Raw genomic sequence first — 19,480 nt, forward strand, 5'->3', positions numbered from 1 at the left:
AGAGCGTAATATTACAGGGACTAAGGGAAACACAAAGCATTGTCCTCGGGTGCATAGTAAAACACGACTATCAGCTCGCACCAGCGTGCGCACTTAAAGTGTGTCCTTTAAGCATGTGACGTTTACATGTTTAAACGTTTAAATGAAAACAATTCTAATTCTTTACAAATTTCCAATAACATTGTAATCGTCGGTTACAAATGTAATAAATGGGTTTATAATAAAGTCTTGTTCCCTGCGCCTACAGCCCAAGTATTCCTGTGTTTGCATGGACGGTTGGAAGACTGATGGGACTAGCAACCCGGCCTGCGTTGTGGATATTGATGAATGCACTGAGGGGCAGTATCCATGCTCCAGCAATCCCCTGGTACCGTGTATCAATGTGCCTGGTACCTACTACTGCGGGACCTGCCCAACAGGTAACTGTATGCGGTATATCAATATGAATTTTATGCTTAACAGTTGTTTTGAGTTATCAGAGTTTGACGTATCGAGATTTCACTGTGTATATGCTATAAATCTAATAAGGAGTAGTAGTTACATAGAGAGTATGCTTATCGTAATTTCTGTTTGATACGCAGGTTACACCGGCAACGGGCTCACTTGTAGTGACATCAACGAATGCTTGACCAATAACGGCGGCTGCTCTGTGTCTCCGTTGGTGCAGTGTACCAATACGGTGGGATCCAGGCAGTGTGGGCCATGCCCAGCAGGTAAGAAATGCCAAGAACAGGACGGAAACAAATCAGAGTAGAGCGTGCAATTGGAAAAAAAGATGAAGTAATATGTTCAGATGATAAATAGCTTCATCAAGAAAATAATTAAATTGTTTTCATTTTTTGTTTTGTTTCAGGTTATGTTGGCGATGGTGTAACATGTCTTTTTGTGGGTATCTGTGTCCAGAACAACGGAGGTTGTTCGCCGTTTGCCACCTGTACTGAAAACTCAGGTAATGCTACTTTGATAGTCTGGGGAAAAAAGAGATTAGAAGATTTGGAAAGAATGTCGTATCCAGACGCCACTTCTGTGGTTGTGCACAAAGTCTATGGCGAGTGGAGTGTATTTCAAAGTATTTTCTAACAAAATTGGAAATGTTTCTCAGTCCCAGATTCATGTCTTTTCAACACTTTTGCAATGACTGACCTTTCATCAGATAAAATATGATGAAAGAAATGGTGTCAGGATGCAACATTCTTTGCGTAGATTCTACTTTTTTTAAATTTCAAACTTACCTTTGCTCAGTTTAATATTAATAAAATGTGATCTGCTAATCACAGTAAAAGAAAATACCAAAAATCTCAGTTTTACCCAACTGTTATACTAATACCCAATCATCATCCCAAATTGATGTTTCATGCATTTAATTTATTTATATCTTAATATTTATTACTGTAGTTCCATTTGTGTTCTACAGTCAGCAACCATGTACATCAAAATCATCCTTATGTGAACAAAAAAAATCAGCAAAATCGGGCATGGCTAAAAAAAAAATTAAGGAACCCCCCAAAACTTTGAAAAATGAATACCATTTAGCCATTTCAACAAATAGATGTCACATTTTCAGCAACTTTTTTGTACCCTTGGAATCATAGAGGTAGACTCAGAACTCATTCTCTAATGTTTTTCAAACCACCCCCCCCCCCCCAACAAAAAAATATCTCAGGGGTACCCAGTGGTCGTATCTGCACCTGCAACGCTGGCTACACGGGTGACGGGGAGGGTACCAACGGTTGCATACCCTCCACGGGAGCGACGTGCCAAGACAACCCCTGCATCAACGGTCGTTGCGAGACGTTGGGCAGCTCCTTTAGATGTGTCTGCAACCCCGGCTGGACGGGCAACCGCTGCGGCCAGGATATTGACGAGTGCGCCAGTGGGCCGTGCGCCAATGGCGGCACTTGTAACAACCTCATTAATGGATTTGACTGTGATTGTGCCGATGGCTTCAGCGGTGATCAGTGCCAGGACACCCAGCAGTGTAAGTCTGCTCAATTCTCGTAACGTTCTGATTTCTACAAGCTCCCAAGGCTTACCTTCTTCACACCGAGCTTGCTGGGGCCAGTTGATCTGTGAATATCAGTGTCACCACACGTTGTGTGAAATACCAGGTTTTGGAATACGGGTGATTCCCAATACGGTGTGCCACCAAGAGATGACCATCGAGAAGTCAATGTTTTCGTAGTGCATTGTGGGTGATGGTCGAAAATTGCCATGGTGTGGAATGCTGACAATTGTTAGTTTTTCTGTTCTGTAGGTTCCTAAGCGTATGATTTGAGTATCTTTTTCTTTTTCTTTTTATCAAGATGGTGTATATTTTGTAAGGTGGAAAAATGCTTTGCCTCGATTTATCAACAATTTATTGAATCGTTTACTAACACTCGTTCATGTCGCAGCAGGTCGGTCATGTTTTTGTCGACTGTAAACTTAAAAATGGACTCTCCATTGCAAACTCTTGATGGCGCACTGTATTTTGAATCGCCCCGTATCAGTGAAAGACTTGTGACTTCTAAGCAACTTCTCCCTGTATGAACCTTTGTACAAACGTGACGAATACCATTTCTTTTTACAGCATGTGGTGCGTATCTGACTGGAAATTCTGGTTACTTTGAGTTCCCTCCACTGGGCCAGGTCTACGACCACGGTCTGAGCTGTGCCTGGATCATCACTGTGCAAGACGACAAGGTAGGTGGTCACCACAATACCTTTGGTAGAATCTTGTAAGGCTACCAAGAACAGATACGTACTAAGCACAGTTTTTATATGCTTAGCAAACAGAACAGATCACCAGCCAAAAGTGTCACACAATGTATAGGACTTGTGACTGGTACTCTGGCAGACTGACGAAGAACGTTTCACTCACTTGAGGTATTTCATAAAAACAATTAACTACACATGAATCTTCTTTTTTTGCCTCCAACAGGTGATTTACATTACCTTTGCCCGCTTCGCTCTGGAGGACCATCCGAACTGTGACTACGACTTCCTGCAGATCAACGATGGTTCATCAGCCGTCGCGCAGCCGCTGGGCCGCTTTTGTGGCAGCACTGTACCGTCCCCCATGACCAGTACCCACAACCAGCTCTACTTCTGGTTCCGTACTGACGGCAGCGTCAGCTACGAGGGCTTCGGAATCAACTGGTTCAGCCAAGACCCAGGTATGCTGGTCGCAAAGTTCTGGTCTAAAGATTACTTTAAGCAAATTGTTTCCGCTAACTGTAGCGGAAGTGTATGCCTTTGCGTTCATATTTACTTGTTAGCAAGGAATTTGGCTGCAACCAGTACTAAGTTTAGCTGTGTTCACAAGACTAGCCAAGAATAGCTGTGCTAGCTCTGTGAATGCAGATGGGTTATCATAAGCTTTGGCATGGAAACAGACGCAATCCTGAAATGACAAGAAATAATTCAAGAAACGCTTTCCCGATCGCCAACCATGTGCACGCGCCACTGATAACTAGCACCCATTGGATTAACGCGTAAGTTACGTTGACTTCCGGTTCCAATGGTACCAATGCTACGTAATGGGCAGTGGGCCTGGTGTAAACTAAAGTGACGTCACACTAACGAACCATATAGCCAAAGTAGACTGTATTTTTCCCCGGTTGTATAAAAGAGCAAACACAATCTAATGATTTCCAAATTGTTCTCTTACCCCCAGTCTGTGGCGGCGATTTGTCTGGCAGTAACCATGGCAGCATCACTTCTCCCGGTTACCCTGGCAACTACCCTGTCAACAGAGACTGTGTCTGGACCGTGACGGTGGACGCAGGCCTGTACATGACCTTTGCTTTCGGTACCTTACAGCTGGAGGACCATGACACCTGTGCCTATGACTACCTTGAGGTGCGTCTCTCGGTGTTATAGTCGAGTTTGACACGAGTCTCCGCAAGTCCCAACAAGCCAGTCACAAGTCCATCACAAGTCCTCCAGTCCAATGTCAAGTCACGAGCTCCTCAAAGGAACTGTATCAAAGGCATTCCTTTGTTGTTGTTGATCCACTGTTACTTGTAGACAGACTTTTGAAATGACTTGTGACGGAACTTGTGATGGACTTGGGATGGACTCGGCTACAACACTGGTGTTTTCAAGACTCTGCATGGGAACTTTGGATGGCACGGTTGGGTGGCCCACTACAGCAATTACTGAAGGACACACTGGCGTATTCAAAACCCTGTTTTCGAGTGACCTGCAAACAGTGTTCTCGGGTTGTCTATAACAAACGCCCAAGTGTGTGTGGAGTGCAGATGGGCGAAAATTCAAGATGGCAGCCACCATACAAAACTCTGAATTTAGAAAGGAAAATAAATGATCTTACAAAAATAATTAAAATCCCACACAGCTGTACAAAATGGCAATGACAAGCCCACTCTATGATTTCGTACAAGTTCATTTTTCATCATTTAAACTGCTACTGCATTGGGCGAGTGCTTTCATGTTTATCCACAAGATTAACACAAGTTGTGGTAGGGGCCTAAATCCGCCATCTTTGTTCTTGATGTTCCTTATCTACTCCCCAATATCTATTGGGAGTGAAAATCCTGTTCGCGAGCAAGGTCTGCGAGTTGGTTCTCGTTTACGCACAGTTTATGTTTGACTAAGCTTGAAACAGTATTCAACCACTCGGTCTATGAATTCTTCAGGGAATAAATACAATGTAATACTATGTAGTAAAGATGCTAATGGGTTGATAACCATATAGATTAAAGGTGCGTGGAGTACAAGCATACCGCCTGTGTTTTTAATGGAATGTCTATTTTGAGAGAGAGAGAGATGTTTGGATGAGAGTTGCTAGCTCCACCATTGCAGCATTTTTTTATTTTATCATTTGTGCTTTTGACTTGTTTAGATCCGTGATGGTCTGACGGAGAGTGCGGTTTCCCTTGGCAAGTTCTGCAGCACGGTCACCCCGGCTCCCGTACAGACCACAGGACCATACGCCTTCCTGCGTTTCCATAGTGACGCGTCACTTACGGACACCGGATTCCACGTGACCTACTCGTCATCATCCAGTATGTATCAAACTGTCATATTTTAGACCTTTTTTTCTCTCCAAAGTTTAAAGAAGTAGAACATTTATGATGCCATCTTGGAAGACTCTTTAAATGGAGACTTTAAACCAAAATGTGATTTTTTTTGTTTAAACTGCTTGTCAATGATTTTATTATGTCTGGTGCTGGAGTGACACTCAAATAGGAAAGAATGCAGTATCCAGACTCCACTTCTCTGGTGCCTACAAAGTCTATTGAGAGTCGAGTGCATTTGCCAAGTATTTCTAACAAAATTGGAAATGTTTCTCGGTCTCAGATTCATGTCTTTTCAACATTTTTGGAATGACTGACCTTCACTGAGATAATATATGATGAAAAAAATTGGCGTCAGGATGCAACATTCTTCCCCTCAAGATACCTTAAGGAAAAACCCAAGCTGATTGGGTTCAGAGATTAATCTCAGTGTAAATTCTGAGTGATACTCCCTTCTGTTTCCAAAGTCTTAACATGAAAGTTGTGTCCAATCAACCCTGTACAATCAAACAGTCAAACAATCTGTTCCAAATTTCACATCATGTTTGATATGATTGCTTCATTATCATTTTTTTTTTCATAACTAGTTGCTCCACAATGCGGAGGGGCATTGACTGCCGACAGTGCTATCATCATATCCCCCAACTACCCCAACCCATACCCCCACAACATCGAGTGCATCTGGACTATACAGATTGGCGCCAGCGGCAGAATCAAGTTTACCATCACCGATTTAACGATTGAGGAACAAGCCAACTGCCTCTATGACTTTGTTGAGGTAAGCTGGAAAAAATGTTAAAGATGACCCTCTAAAGAAATAAAAACAGACACAAACATTGCTGAGACAAACTCGATCAAGCGTAAGCAATTTTGAAGTTATCGCATGCACTAGAGATGTATTTTCAGTAAAATATTTGGTTAGGGAAATATGGCAATGGGTTTGAAAATGTTGTGTATCCGACTGTTATTACACCCCGTGCTAACTCTTCAGGGATATTTCCTTTGCACGTTCCTGAATCCTACAAAAACCCACAACCCACTTTACTAGCAAAGTCTTTGTAAGTTAATTTTCAAAGCCCCATTAATTAAAGAAAAAGTGATTTGTGTACATACTTCACTGTTGGTGACATCTGGAGTATAGTAGGAACATTTTACTAATTGAGCATTTTTAGTCTTTTTCTTGTTCGTCTACCAATTTTTCGGCGTCGTTTACAGGTTTGCATTGAATGACGTACACTGAAAATAAAAGTGTCTTTTGAGCATTTGGAAATGAACAACGAAACAAAGTTTCAAAGCATCAACAGGACTGAGTTGTCAAGTGTAATGGCTTTTAACTTTTTTTTTCTAAAGCTGAGGGATGGTTTTGATGAGACCGCTGCGTTTGTGGGCCGCTACTGCCACTCGGATGCCATACCGCCCCCGTTTGTCTCCACGGCCAACACGCTGTGGGTCAAGTTCATGTCGGATGTGTCTGTCAGCGCCGGTGGCTTCCGGGCCATCTATGAATTGAGTAAGTTTTGGGGATCAGAAAATATATCTCCATATCTGGTGAATTTGTTTTGTTCGATGTCTCATTCAAAAAGTGAATAATGTTTATATTGCTACCATATAGCAATCGAAACAATAAATCTTTTTTTTTAGGTTAAACTCGAAAATAGCACGAGGAATGCATATTTAATATTGTTTCATTTATCTTTTTTTTGGGTAGATTGTGGCGGCGTGTACTCCGATCCATCTCAGGATCTGATCTCCCCCTACTTCCCCAACAGTTACCCCCATGACCAGGCCTGTGAGTACGTCATCAATGCCCCTCAGGGTCAGGTCGTCGTCTTGACCTTTGTGACCTTTGACATCGAGGCCCATCCCAACTGTGATTATGATTACCTGGAGGTATGTGATCATCCCAAAGGATGCTTTGTACCTGTGTGCCCAGTTTGTATACATGAACATGGTGGATAGGCATGCAACTTGTCCTCAGATCCGCTGATTTCCTTGTTTTTTTTTTACCTCTCTTGAATGCCATTACTAATTGAAAAATACTCTACAAAGTCTTGTGTGGTTTGGAGTTTCCTCGGTTTTTTTTAAATTTCCAGTTGCATGCCTGATTGGAGGCCAACTGGACAAGTAGACAGAATTGCATAGCTACAAGCATTTTTGTTACTTCCAAAAAGCGTACAGCTTTGAAATAAAAAAAAAAAAAAATTAAATCAACTGCCAACTGTATGTAAATCCAAATTTTAGGGTTGGTCGGGTTACCGGAAAGGCAGCAAAATTTTTGAGGGCCTAACGAAGAATTTTATTCATAAAAGGTTAGTGCGGAATTTATTGTGCTATCCCCGTCCGTACAGAATTTTCATGATAAATGCAGAATTCTGTGGTTATGATTATGAAAAGAACATTGGGCCCTGTATATAGCAGGCTCTACTTTGATGCAATGATCTAGTCGCCTAACCATGGTAACCACTAGGGATATTTCTCGATGCAGGTCCGCGATGGTGCATCTGCGGATGCCACCCTCCTCAACAAGCTGTGTGGCACCGCCTTGCCGCCAGACATCACATCCAACGCCAACTCCATGTACCTCAAGTTTGTGACAGATGGATCCGTTGCCAACTATGGATTCCGCGCTGTCTTCAGATTTGAAGACGCTGGGCCAGGTGTGTAAGAATTGGAGGCATATAGCATCATTTGCATTTATCCCGAAAGTAACCTATCAAATTATTATCACAATTTTTACTTGGATTAAAGATCGCACTTGAACCAAACGCCCGATAAAATTAATCCATCTGGCTTGCTGTCAGTGAGAATAACTCGAGAAATGTAGGCCATTTCCAATGATCAGATAATTGACTGCTTTTGGGAAATAAAGAGCGCTATCGACAAAATTGTGTTTAGTGATTAAAACATTGTGCTTGATTTTTCACTGTTTTTCTCAAAACGTGTAATATAAGCTGAAAATTCAACAGGTAAGCTTTGGAACATTCTTCTTTGGTTTTAAGTGGGGTTAGTATTGAAAATCAACAAAATGCATGAAAAGCAAATGATCCTATACGCCTTTAAAATTAAAGGGGCACCACTCAATATGAACTTCAGGAATTATGTCACACATTAAAAAAAAAACATTCCCAAAATTACATCATTTGCATTTGTTGAATGTACACAATTTTGGGAAAACAAAAACTGACTATTTATGTACTTGTTTTGTCGTCCACAAATAAGAAATATTGTCCAGTCCGTCACAAGTAATTTCAAAAGTCCATCAAAAGGCAAATCACCAGTCCCATCATAAGTCAGTCACAAATAAGAGGGTCCCTGTCAAATTCCTGTTTGACCTTTCCCCTTTCAGGTAGTTGTGGAGGTCAGTTCACAGACGACACCGGTATCATCGCCTCGCCTCCCCACCCCCAGGGCTACCCCCACGGTCTCAACTGTGTCTACGTCATCACCGTGTCTGACGGCTACGTCATCCGACTCACCTTCAACTCGTTCAGCATCGAGGATGCAACAAACTGCGTCTATGACTATGTGCAGATCTACGACAACGCAACCAATGCTATCTCTCCGGACCTGGGAAGGTTGGTCACAGGGAATTTGAAGCTACTACAGATGCACTACATTATTCCGTGTTCCACTCGCGCTCGTGGGATAACTAATAGTATACTGATTGGATACATTGGATGTAACAGGTGTAATATCTTCTACTGTCTTTAGGTACTGCGGCAGCAACTCCCCTCCCGTCCTGACCACCTCAGGTAACGTCATGACGGTCATCTTCCACACCGACTCCAGCGTCAGCCGAGAGGGTTTCAGTGCCAGCTACGTGGCTCTGGATGCCACCACTGGTGAGTACCGGTCCCAATTCCGTTTTCATGCTAAGCACAGTAACCTGTTAAGCACAGAAAAAAAATATTTGCAGATTACCAGCCAAAATGCCATTCGATTTATATTGTCTGTGCCTGGTTCTCTGCTCCTGAGCACACAAATTTGCTGAACAAAATTTCCTGCTTGGCAACTTTTTGACATTCAGGTGTGAGATTTGGCAGGATTGGTCCTGGTTTCAGGATTTTTCGTCAGGGTTTTTCCTGGTTTTAGTATTTTTAAAAGAATCCCTTTTGAAATTGGGAATTTCTAAGGTTGTTACCGTGAAGGTTTTTTTTACCTAAAGAACAAAAAAAAAGAGGGTATTTTAAGGGCATACCGTAGACCCTACTTTGCCCTGGGGCCTCGATGACTCTTAAACCCTCTGCCGATTATTTCATGGATTTTTTATTTTCCCCCAATATCTCTGCAGAAGAGAAATTTACCATTGAAAGTATATTTTCTTACTGAGCGAAAATCCAGTAAAGTTACTGTCACTAGAGTTGTACATCAAATCCAAGTTTGGCTTGTAGCTTGTTCTTGCTGAGCTAAATGTTTCTCTGCTAAGTTTACTGATTAGCAACTTTTTCATTTTCTTTAATAACAGGCCCTCCATAAACTGAAGCAGAAAAACACTAATGGCTATCGGATTTCATTAGTTAAGCAACTTTTAGTGCAAAATTTCTGCGTCACCTTTAGTGTGATCCACATATCTTTCCTGACTCTCTTTATCACGCAGTTTGTGGAGGCGAGTTGACCACGCCTACTGGTGTCATAACCACACCCAACTACCCTGCCGACTACCCTCACAATCGCCAATGCGTCTGGATCATCTCCGTAGCAACGGGTCAGCAGATCAGCGTCAATTTCACTGACTTTGACATGGAACTGCACTTCGACTGTGCCTACGACTATGTCGAATTGAGGTGAGTTGCCACGGAAACATCGTTTTTCTACCGTTTTTTTTGTTTGTTTGTAGGTAAAACTTTAAAAAAAAGAAGTTAAATTTTGCTTCTAAAATGAGAGTGAGGAGAGACGAGAGAGTAAACTTGTTTAATTAAGAAAGCAAAATTTCAACCAATCACAGTTTCCATTGCCTAATCTTTAGGAATGAAGGCTATGAGACGTCCCCTCTGATTGGCTCAGTGAGGAGGAAAGAGAGATTCAAGTTGTTTTCGTTTCCTTCCAATTAAAGAAATGCAACTTTAACCAATGACATTCCCCATTGCTTAATCTTAAGGAATGAAGGCGATGAGACGTCCCCTCAGATTGGCACAGCGAGGAGAGAAGAGCGATTTAACTTGCCTTTTTTTTTTTTCAAATTAAGAAATCAAAATTTAAACCAATCACAATCTCTGTTACTTAATCTTTAGGAATGGAGGCTATGAGACGTCGCCTCTGATTGGTACATTTTGTGGCAGTAGCATCAACCCGACCACTTACACCTCCCATAGCAACAAGATGTTAATCAAATTTGAGTCGGACTCCTCCCTGTCTGCCCGGGGATTTTCGCTGTCATACGATGGAACGGCCACAGGTATATTTGACATCGAGTGATATTGTTTATTTTGCAAATTCATTTTTAATATCATAAATACCACTCCCCCACTCACAAAGAATTATTTTCATTTCTGCCTGATAAACAGACAACATTATAGTCCAAGTGGTGTCTTTGAATTTTTTTTTTTAATTTGATTAGATTTATTTCAAACATCGTTCTTACAATAATGAACAATAAAATTTACCACAATATGCAGCAGTGGGATGATGAATGCAGGCGGCTGGGAGAAAGCCGAAGCTTATACTTGGCCAGGCCCAGTGATTAAACAATTAAATTTAGATTAACCACAAAAGGATAAAATACTTCAAGTTAAATAAATATATAAAAAAAGTATTTTCTGATTATTGTTGTATCTACCTAGAGAAAACAATAATTAAAATCAACTTTCAAATTTGCATTTTTGAACGGTCGCTACATTCTACTATTATCAATAAACCATAAAAAAAATCCTGAAATTTTTCGGGACTTCAGTACTTACAAGCTAATGAATATTAAGGGGAGTAAGTTGTCCTGCAAATTACAGGACTTCAGTCTTTTATAAAATTGTAGATAAAATATTGTTGCCATAAATTTTCTTCAAAAAATGTCAAAGGCCCTCTCACCTAAACCCACTTAACCTCATTTGTAACTCCACCTTATCTCAAACACTGACTTCTGTATTTCCCAATTGATTATTTCATTTTTGTCCTACAGGATGCGGCGGCACGCTGACTACCCCAACTGGGGGTTTCGTCTCTCCCAACTACCCCTTCCCTTACGGCCACAATGCCGAGTGCTTCTGGCTGATCACCACCAACCAGGGTAGCAACCTTTATCTGACGTTTGCTGACTTTGATCTGGAGACTCACGGATCATGCGCCTACGACTATGTCAAGGTTAGTAACCCTAACCCTAACCAACTCCCAAAACAGTCGAACTACTTGAAAAGTTACAAATTGAAAAACAATTATTCTGCCTAAGAACTCAGGCGTGAAGCCAAGAAATGGAATGAAATTTGGCTCACATCTAGCGCAATTTAATATGAACGCATTCACAGAATTGGAGTTTCCCTAAGGCCACTTTTCATAAATTTGATATCAAAAAGTGTGACAGACTTGAAGCTAGAAACTCATGAAAGCTCACAGCAAAAGAGGTCCGTTTGGCAAAAATATTGCTAAAAAACAGGGGGGGGGCAGAATCTGCCATCAGTCCTTTTAGGGTTAAGTCGGATAATTGTGACTCACTTTGGACAAATTGCTTAAAAAAATTATTGACTCGCTTTATTTTTCTGAAGGTTTATGATGGCCTGACCGAGAATGAGCCACTCCTAGGGACGTACTGTGGTACAGACTTCCCACCGCCCATACAGTCGACCGGAAATAGCCTGAGAGTGAAATTCAGGACAGACTTCTCGGTTAGTGGATCTGGCTTCCACGCGGCGTATCAGACCAGTAAGTGGCCCCGGGCTGGTTTTTTATTTTGAACAAACACCCGTTCCTCCTGGCCTTGAACTAAGGAGACATTCAATGAAATATCTGAGATGAGTTCCAGACGAAATTGCCCGCAACAAACTGCAAATGACCTTTTGAGACCCATTTTGAGAGACTTATTTTATTCATAATCTGCACAAAAAACCCATAGCGTCTGTGTGTGATGTCAGATAACAGAAATGAACAATCTTTGTCTTGTTTTGTACCCAGACTGCGACCACGTCCGTCTGACAGACCGCACGGGGGTCATCGAGAGTCCCAACTTCCCGGACCCGTACCCCCACAACCGAGACTGCACCTGGATTATCGAGACCACGGAAGGAAACACCGTCAATCTGACCTTCACCACTCTGGTGCTTGAGTTCCACTCCACCTGTACCTTTGATTACATTGAGGTATGGACTCCGTACAAAAACTGTAGAGGGCGCCGTGCGTTTCCCTGTACACGTTCAATGAAAAACATGATTTGTTAGCTATAGTCGGACACTATATTATCGCGGCAACTCTACTATCACGGCATCGTAATTTCTCTTTTAACGTTGCCATTACTCCCTTGAGTGGCAATTTTCATGTAGTTCATCGGTAACTAAGGACTTTCTGCTGAGTTGTATCAAAAAGAAGATTCATCTTCGGGTATTTTAATCATTTTTAATAGAATTTCACGTTTTCCTTGAGGTTGCAAATTTCCCCTCACCATGTCTGCCAAAAGGTACCATCTGTATTTCAACATTAATCTTTAATATTGATCTGTCCGTGGAAGTTCCGTTGTCTGGTTCCCATTCCACTGCTGCAGAGGTTAAATGACGTCGAAGAATAATGTTTTCACTACGAAATCGTAAAAACTTATATCCAAATAACGACTAACGCATATGTAAAATAAAAGGTGCACTGTATAAAGTACAGGAATTAAATCGAACTGGCCAAGTCACAAAATTGGATTTTCTCCTGGGACGAACTTAAAAACATAAAAGGATCCTATTGGTGTTTGATTTTACTGAAGTCAAATTTGTGCTTGACTCCTTGCCAACATATGTCAGCAACAGTTAACTTGGTTTGTTTGTATTGTGTATCGAAACAAATACTTGATCTCCTGTTCTTGAATCACTGTTGTGCAGGTCCGTGACGGTCAAGATGACGACTCGCCGCTGATCGGCAACCAGCTCTGCGGTCAGGACTTCCAGCCGGAGGGCGTGTTCTTCACCAGCACTGGCCAATACCTGCTGGTCAAGTTCCACTCCGACTCCTCGGTGGCCGCGGCTGGCTTCCAGGCTTCATACACCATCAACGGTCAGTATGCACCAGAGGGAGACCAATGTGCGATTAATTGCAGAACAAAATTTGGAAAGCTCCTCATAGTTTTTGTTTGAATTCAGCAAAAATGAACACAAAAACATTCTATCAGTTGAAACGGCATTTTAATGTACAAAAGAGTGTTTATAATCACATTGTAAACCAGATACTTTTGGGCAGAGCTTAAAATGGAGATATGCCAAAATCAAAACAATGTAGGCACGATTTTTTTTTTTACTTTCAATTTCTAAAATTTGTGATCGTAATATGTCTTAAATAAACTGTAATTTTTCCTCTAAAGGAGACTATCTGTAGATATATAATAACAGTCCTAGAAACAGTACCTTTGTTACTATATAATTTGAGTTTTAATAATTTTAAAATTTGAGTGACCAAATTTTGCCCCCCCCCCCCCAAAAAACAGTTTTGCAAAAATTAAACTGTCATTACAAAGGGGAGGATTAATATTTTGACAGTATTTTAAAAATCTGCCAAGAAGAGTCTGTTTTTCAAGAATCTGGAGGATTTTTTGAAAAATTATATTTTCTCTTAAAAGAGGATTGTCAGTCACGGCTCAAGTGTTTTTTTGTATTCTTCTCCGCTTCTTAGGCTGCGGCGGCGTCTTGACAGAAAACACCGGCACCTTGAGCAGTCCAAACTACCCCAACCACTACGATCACAACCGGGTCTGCACCTGGACCATCACCGTGGAGTATGGCCATGCCATCACCCTGACCATCACAGACTTTGACGTCGAGGACAGCACCGACTGCAACTTCGACGCTCTTGAGGTGAGGATGATAAAGATAAATTCCAAAGTGGGAGTTATTTCAATAAAAAAAACAGGTTAAGATTATCTGCAGTAGGCCCATACTATCGGGGGTTACACTGTCAGTGTCTCCTCCACTGTATGCCATTGGGGGCCTTTTAATTTTTTACTCACCAAAAATTGCGTTTTGAGGCCCTCAGATTTAGTGCTGATCTCGAATTTTTCTATCCCTATTGAAAAAAAAAATTGTTCAATATTCTCTCAAATGAGAAATGGAGACAGATGTGCATATATTAGATTGTGTAATTTGCGAATAAATATTGGCTGAGTTTAAACGAGTCTGTTTAAGACCGGCGTGCGGAATGGACACAGATACATTATCGGCGACCGGGCCACTAGCCGGTCTAAACAGACTTGTGTGATACTGGCGTAGTACATATTTATTCCCATTCATAAATACATTTTCGGTCAAAAAGTCAACATAGTTCCAAAAATTTTAAATTTTGCTTCATGTTTTTCAAAACACCCCTCTCGCTATGTTATGGTACCGGTATGGCCCTCTCTTTGAATGGGACGTAAAGCCGTAGGTCCTGTGTGTTGTGTAATGCACGTTAAAGAACCCAGTTACACTTATCGCTAAGAGAAGGGGTTTGCCCGGTGTTTCTGGCAGTGGCTGGCGCCGCAGCACCTTGTAAACCCTTATAAGGGTGCTACATAATGGGTCTCATATTTCTCATTTACCTGTCTTTACAAATAAACATAATTACCAATGCCTTGAGTACCTAATTGTTGGTAGATATGTGCGCTATATAAGACTCCGGTATTATTATTATTATAAACCTAACATTATTCAACATAATTTGTTTGTTTTATCTCACGGACAGGTTTATTCAGGCACTGATGCCAATGGTCTGAAGCTGGCTACGATCTGCCACACTCAGACCACCCCACAAGCCGTCTCCACTACGGGCAGGAACATGTTTGTACATTTCCGCACCGATGCCAGCGTTAATGGGCGGGGATTCACTGCAAACTATCAATCAACTGCTGGAGGTAAAGATAAACAAAACTACAGAATAACGATTCAAACAAAATCAACAAAAAAAATTAGAAAATCAAGGTGTGAAGAGAAAGTATGCACAGGTATCCAAAACTGAAACGGGCTGAAGGTCTTTATAAAGTTTTATTTCTTTTCATTGCAACCAAAGCAATAGTTGTTTGAATAAAAGGAGTTGACTTGAACAGGATTTGAACCAGTGACCTCCGGATTACTGGACTGGTGCTTTGCCACTCAATGATTTTTCCTGAAATGATGGCCTCACGTTTATATATTTTCATGGCTGGTCTGAAGCCATAATAATACTAATAGTGGATATTTATAAAGTGCATGTATCCACCAGGACTGGTGCTCAAGGCGCTACATCATTATTATAAGCCAATTTCATGTATCAGGGATAGGTCCAAAGTCACAACTTTGGCAACATTAAGTAATCTTTGGAAAGGGTAATCAAGAACCACTGAAATGACACCAAAAAACACTCAAATTTGAGCTCTCCTCCTATCATCTGGTTGCAAGAATCAACCAAGCACACCTTTGTGAATGAGTGAAATGACGTTGTTTGATTCTAGGATGCGGCGGTAACTTCTCAACTCCGACCGGAGACTTCCACTCCCACAACTATCCCAACTACTACGACCACTCCACGGACTGCACCTGGCTGATCACTGTGGCCGAGGAGCATCGCGTCAAGTTGACCTTCTTGGATTTCAACCTTGAGGGAGCATCTGCCTGCCAGTATGACTACGTCAAGGTATTGGAAGGGAGGGTCATGTTTCCTAGTTTATCAACATTTCAAAACTTAAGTAAACCCCTTTCCATCTCTTGAAGAAATTGACCCTCAACAAAAAAATTCCTCACCAACACAAGCGTGGCTACTCCTTAGGGAGTTTTCCAAGACCTTGGGAATTTAAGCCAGGACTTGGGATTGTTTTGCCAAGCCTTGGGATTTTTTGCGTAGTGAGAACACGCAGAAGTGCAGAGTGCCCATGCGCTAAAATGTTAATTGCGGCACTATGTGACCTCCGTTCACTTAAAAATAGGGTCTATGCTGCTATTTTGGGACATAATCCTGGGATTTTGGGAAATCTTGGGAATTATTCTGCAGTCGCTTTGATGCAAAGGTTCAAATTGTACATTACGCTGGTTGATAATTAGCAGCCGAAGAGGATATTGTTCAAAAGGATTGGTTTCCTCCATTTTTTACACCTGTCCAGCTCTTTGACGGTCCATCCCAAACCTACCCCCTCCTTCTGACTGCTTGTGGTGACGGCCTGCCGGACCCAGCCACCACCTACTCCTCAAGCAACAAGATGTTCATCCGCATGTTGGCTGACGGGAGCGTCAACAGACGCGGCTTCCATGCTACATATGAGACAGGTGAGCTTAGCGCTGAAACTATCGGCTTAGCAAAAACTAGTTACCAGCCAGAGTTTCATGCAGTGTATATTTCTTGTGACTGGTACCCAGCTGACATTTGCTGAGTGCAGGAATTTGCTAACCAAAAAATTTGTGAAATCGTCGCTGAAAATATTGGCTTAGCTAAAACCGGTAACCGGCCAAGTGTCATGCACTGTCTATAGCTCTTGACTGGTACCCATTTGACATTTGCTGAGCAAAGGAATTTGCTAACCAAAAAATTGGGAAAAGGTGGCTTTTTGAGATTTCTATTGGTATGGAGATCTCTCAGGCTTTGTCACTCATTTAAGCAGATTTTCCCTGTGAGGTGAACGTGCCTTTTGTGCAGGGGTATGCATTTATGGATTTTTTTGTCCCAAAACCAAATCTTGAATTTCAATTTTGTGTTTGACAGCATGTGGTGGTCGCTTGGATGCAACCCAGACTGGTGTTGTTAAGTCAAGCAATTACCCAGATGCCTATCCAGCCAATCAAAATTGCTCTTGGATCATTGCATCAGCCAATCCCGGTAAGTGTTACGTAAGCTCTCCAAAAATTCCAATCAAAGTTTGTGTTTGTGGAGTGATTCTATATTCAACCAAGGGGTCAAGATCAGAAATTTAAAGATCAAAACTTTTTAAAGATTAAAAACTGAACTGCTGTCAATTTAAAATCAGTGGACATTGTTAGGATATTTTTAAATCGTGCAATTATGCTAAAAATATGTTCTCACTGCCAAGGTGTAATCATCACGATAATTTTCATAAATGTGTGAATCTTGTGTCCAACTCTCTCTAAATTATTGGAATAGAAAAGCTTCATTTAGACAATTGACAATTTCAAAAAATGTTTACAATTCACAGGAGATCGTGTCACCCTGACCTTTACCCACATGGACATCGAGACGTCTGCCAGTGGCTGTGAGCACGACGCGCTTACCGTATACGAGGGTAATGACGAGAACGGACTGTTGATCAGCGAGCTGTGTGGGACGACCGTGCCGACACCCATCACGTCGTTCGGCGCCGCGCTGACTGTGACATTCGTGACCGACAGCTCTGTTCAGATGACTGGTTTCCGATTCACGTATTCCACATCGCTGTCTGGTGAGTCGCCAAAATTCAGCCTGATAGGATTGTCAATGCGTGTATGTGAAGCAGTGACTACAAAATCCCTTTGCTACATCAAAGGCAGCCACATTTTGAATATACCCAGCTTTTTTAACTGGCATGAAACTTATTCACCGATCGTCTAAATAATGTGAGCCATTAAAAGTTAAAGAAAAAACACAGCAATTTTCTTGTTTTGGTGATATCCCTGTTTATACAAGCAGTGTATTAAACAATAAATTTGACTCATTTCACCAGTATAATGTCGATAAGTTTTGCACCCTTCACCCAGTGTTTGTCACAAAAACAAACGCCAAACACTGTTTTTTTTCTCCTTCAAATCTTCTCCAGTTTGTGGTGGTGATTTTACCTCGCAGAGTGGTGCCTTCTCCAGCCCTGGCTATCCAGCTAGCTACCCAGCAGACACGGAGTGTGTCTGGACCATCCGTGCATCACCTGGCAATCAGGTCCAGGTTTCCTTCAGGTTGGTTTCAAAAACATCAATTGACATGACTTATTCCTACAATATAGGTATAAGTTTTAGAAATTAAGATTTAGAAATTGAGATTTGATTTTTTTAAATCTTGGGCTGAAAACAGGCGTTTCATAAACCCTTTTGTTTTATAGTGTCAACAACGTTGAAGTCGAGTCCAGTCACAAGTCCTTTCATAAGTCCAATCACAAGTAACGGGATGAACAATAACAAGGGAATGCCTTTGTTACAGTTCATTTGATTGGCTAGTGACTTGACTTAGACTTGTTACAGTTCATTTGATTGGCTAGTGACTTGACTTAGACTAAAAGACTTGTGATGGATTTGTGATGCAGGGACTCAACTACAACAATAAGTGTCAGAATTGTTTTTGACATGATACACTGCAAAAAGTAATCACAGGTTTGTCGAATAATTGATCGTTTTGATTTGGGTTTTCCGTCCATAGCATGTTCAACCTGGAGAATATCTGCACCAATGACTACCTAGAGGTCAGGACTGGGGATGAGAACGGAGCTTTGATTGGTCGATTCTGTGGCACTCGGCGACCTAGCAACCTGACTGCTACAGGTTCCATGTGGCTTAAATTCCACTCTGATAACAGCGGGACTGGTGTAGGGTTCCTGGCTAGCTTCGGACAAGGTAAGAGAGTTACGCCATACATTTTTTTAATCTGATATTACATTGCTGAGACAGTAATAGTGTTAAACATCCTGGAAAGGTATTGTTTAAGTTTAGTTTTTTACTCAATAAAATTTGGATTTTATATAAAAGTGAAATCTCAGAACATGAATATCTGAGCATGATATAAAAAGAATGAATTCCATTTTATCTACTCCACTATATGGGTGTTGAATTGTGTGAAATTGAAAACAAAAACCATTTAAAGCAACTATTTGATGATTTTTCAATAATGCATAACAACTGAAATTGTTTCAGATACGTATCTGTTGTGGTTGCTGTTAAAATTCCCATATTTTGAACACTTTTCGGTTTTCCTGTCCAGTTACCGAACAGTCCCTTTTCCATGTTTGTGCAACAGTAAACTATGAAGAAATAAATGTAAACAATGAAGAAATAAATACATACATTTTCAAAACAAATTGCATGGACTCTCTTTGCATGTACCGTAATTTTCGGAATATAAGCCGCGCGGCGTATAAGCCGCAGCACGCAAAAATCTGCAAATTAAGATTTGAAGTCGGCGTATAAGCCGCACCGGCGTATAAGCCGCACCAACCGCAACAGTTCAATTTTGTAAGGCCTCTAAATTCTAGTCAAAATGCTCTGAACCAGTTCCATTTGCACTACGAAAGCTATAAAAGGGCCACAAATGTTATGTCAAATCATTTACAGTCGATTACTCTTACAAACAAATATGGAAATTGATGATAAGAAATAAAAAACGGGAATTGCTGCCGGCTGGCTAGTCAGTGAGCCTGTGCCGGCGAATGACAT

At 41.4% G+C, this 19,480-nt stretch overlaps 1 protein-coding gene across 1 annotated transcript in view; it reads left to right on the plus strand.

Moving 5' to 3' along the window:
• Positions 1–19,480, plus strand: part of LOC119745525 (cubilin-like) — a 74,014-nt gene that overhangs the window by 29,661 nt on the left and 24,873 nt on the right. Inside the window, exons 8-35 of the mRNA XM_038221915.1 lie at positions 248–419; positions 582–713; positions 854–949; positions 1,664–1,978; positions 2,570–2,682; positions 2,921–3,155; positions 3,656–3,840; positions 4,844–5,006; positions 5,606–5,796; positions 6,369–6,528; positions 6,727–6,908; positions 7,504–7,675; positions 8,365–8,593; positions 8,730–8,860; positions 9,616–9,802; positions 10,250–10,413; positions 11,131–11,312; positions 11,711–11,867; positions 12,117–12,301; positions 13,022–13,193; positions 13,806–13,987; positions 14,850–15,018; positions 15,595–15,776; positions 16,240–16,402; positions 16,836–16,949; positions 17,284–17,526; positions 17,881–18,013; positions 18,471–18,664. Of these exons, the coding sequence (XP_038077843.1) occupies positions 248–419; positions 582–713; positions 854–949; positions 1,664–1,978; positions 2,570–2,682; positions 2,921–3,155; positions 3,656–3,840; positions 4,844–5,006; positions 5,606–5,796; positions 6,369–6,528; positions 6,727–6,908; positions 7,504–7,675; positions 8,365–8,593; positions 8,730–8,860; positions 9,616–9,802; positions 10,250–10,413; positions 11,131–11,312; positions 11,711–11,867; positions 12,117–12,301; positions 13,022–13,193; positions 13,806–13,987; positions 14,850–15,018; positions 15,595–15,776; positions 16,240–16,402; positions 16,836–16,949; positions 17,284–17,526; positions 17,881–18,013; positions 18,471–18,664 (4,903 nt within the window). The remainder of the gene's footprint in view (positions 1–247; positions 420–581; positions 714–853; positions 950–1,663; positions 1,979–2,569; positions 2,683–2,920; positions 3,156–3,655; positions 3,841–4,843; positions 5,007–5,605; positions 5,797–6,368; positions 6,529–6,726; positions 6,909–7,503; positions 7,676–8,364; positions 8,594–8,729; positions 8,861–9,615; positions 9,803–10,249; positions 10,414–11,130; positions 11,313–11,710; positions 11,868–12,116; positions 12,302–13,021; positions 13,194–13,805; positions 13,988–14,849; positions 15,019–15,594; positions 15,777–16,239; positions 16,403–16,835; positions 16,950–17,283; positions 17,527–17,880; positions 18,014–18,470; positions 18,665–19,480) is intronic.

This window comes from Patiria miniata, unplaced genomic scaffold, assembly GCF_015706575.1.
Source record: "Patiria miniata isolate m_02_andy unplaced genomic scaffold, ASM1570657v1 HiC_scaffold_7, whole genome shotgun sequence".
Lineage (NCBI taxonomy): Eukaryota > Metazoa > Echinodermata > Asteroidea > Valvatida > Asterinidae > Patiria > Patiria miniata.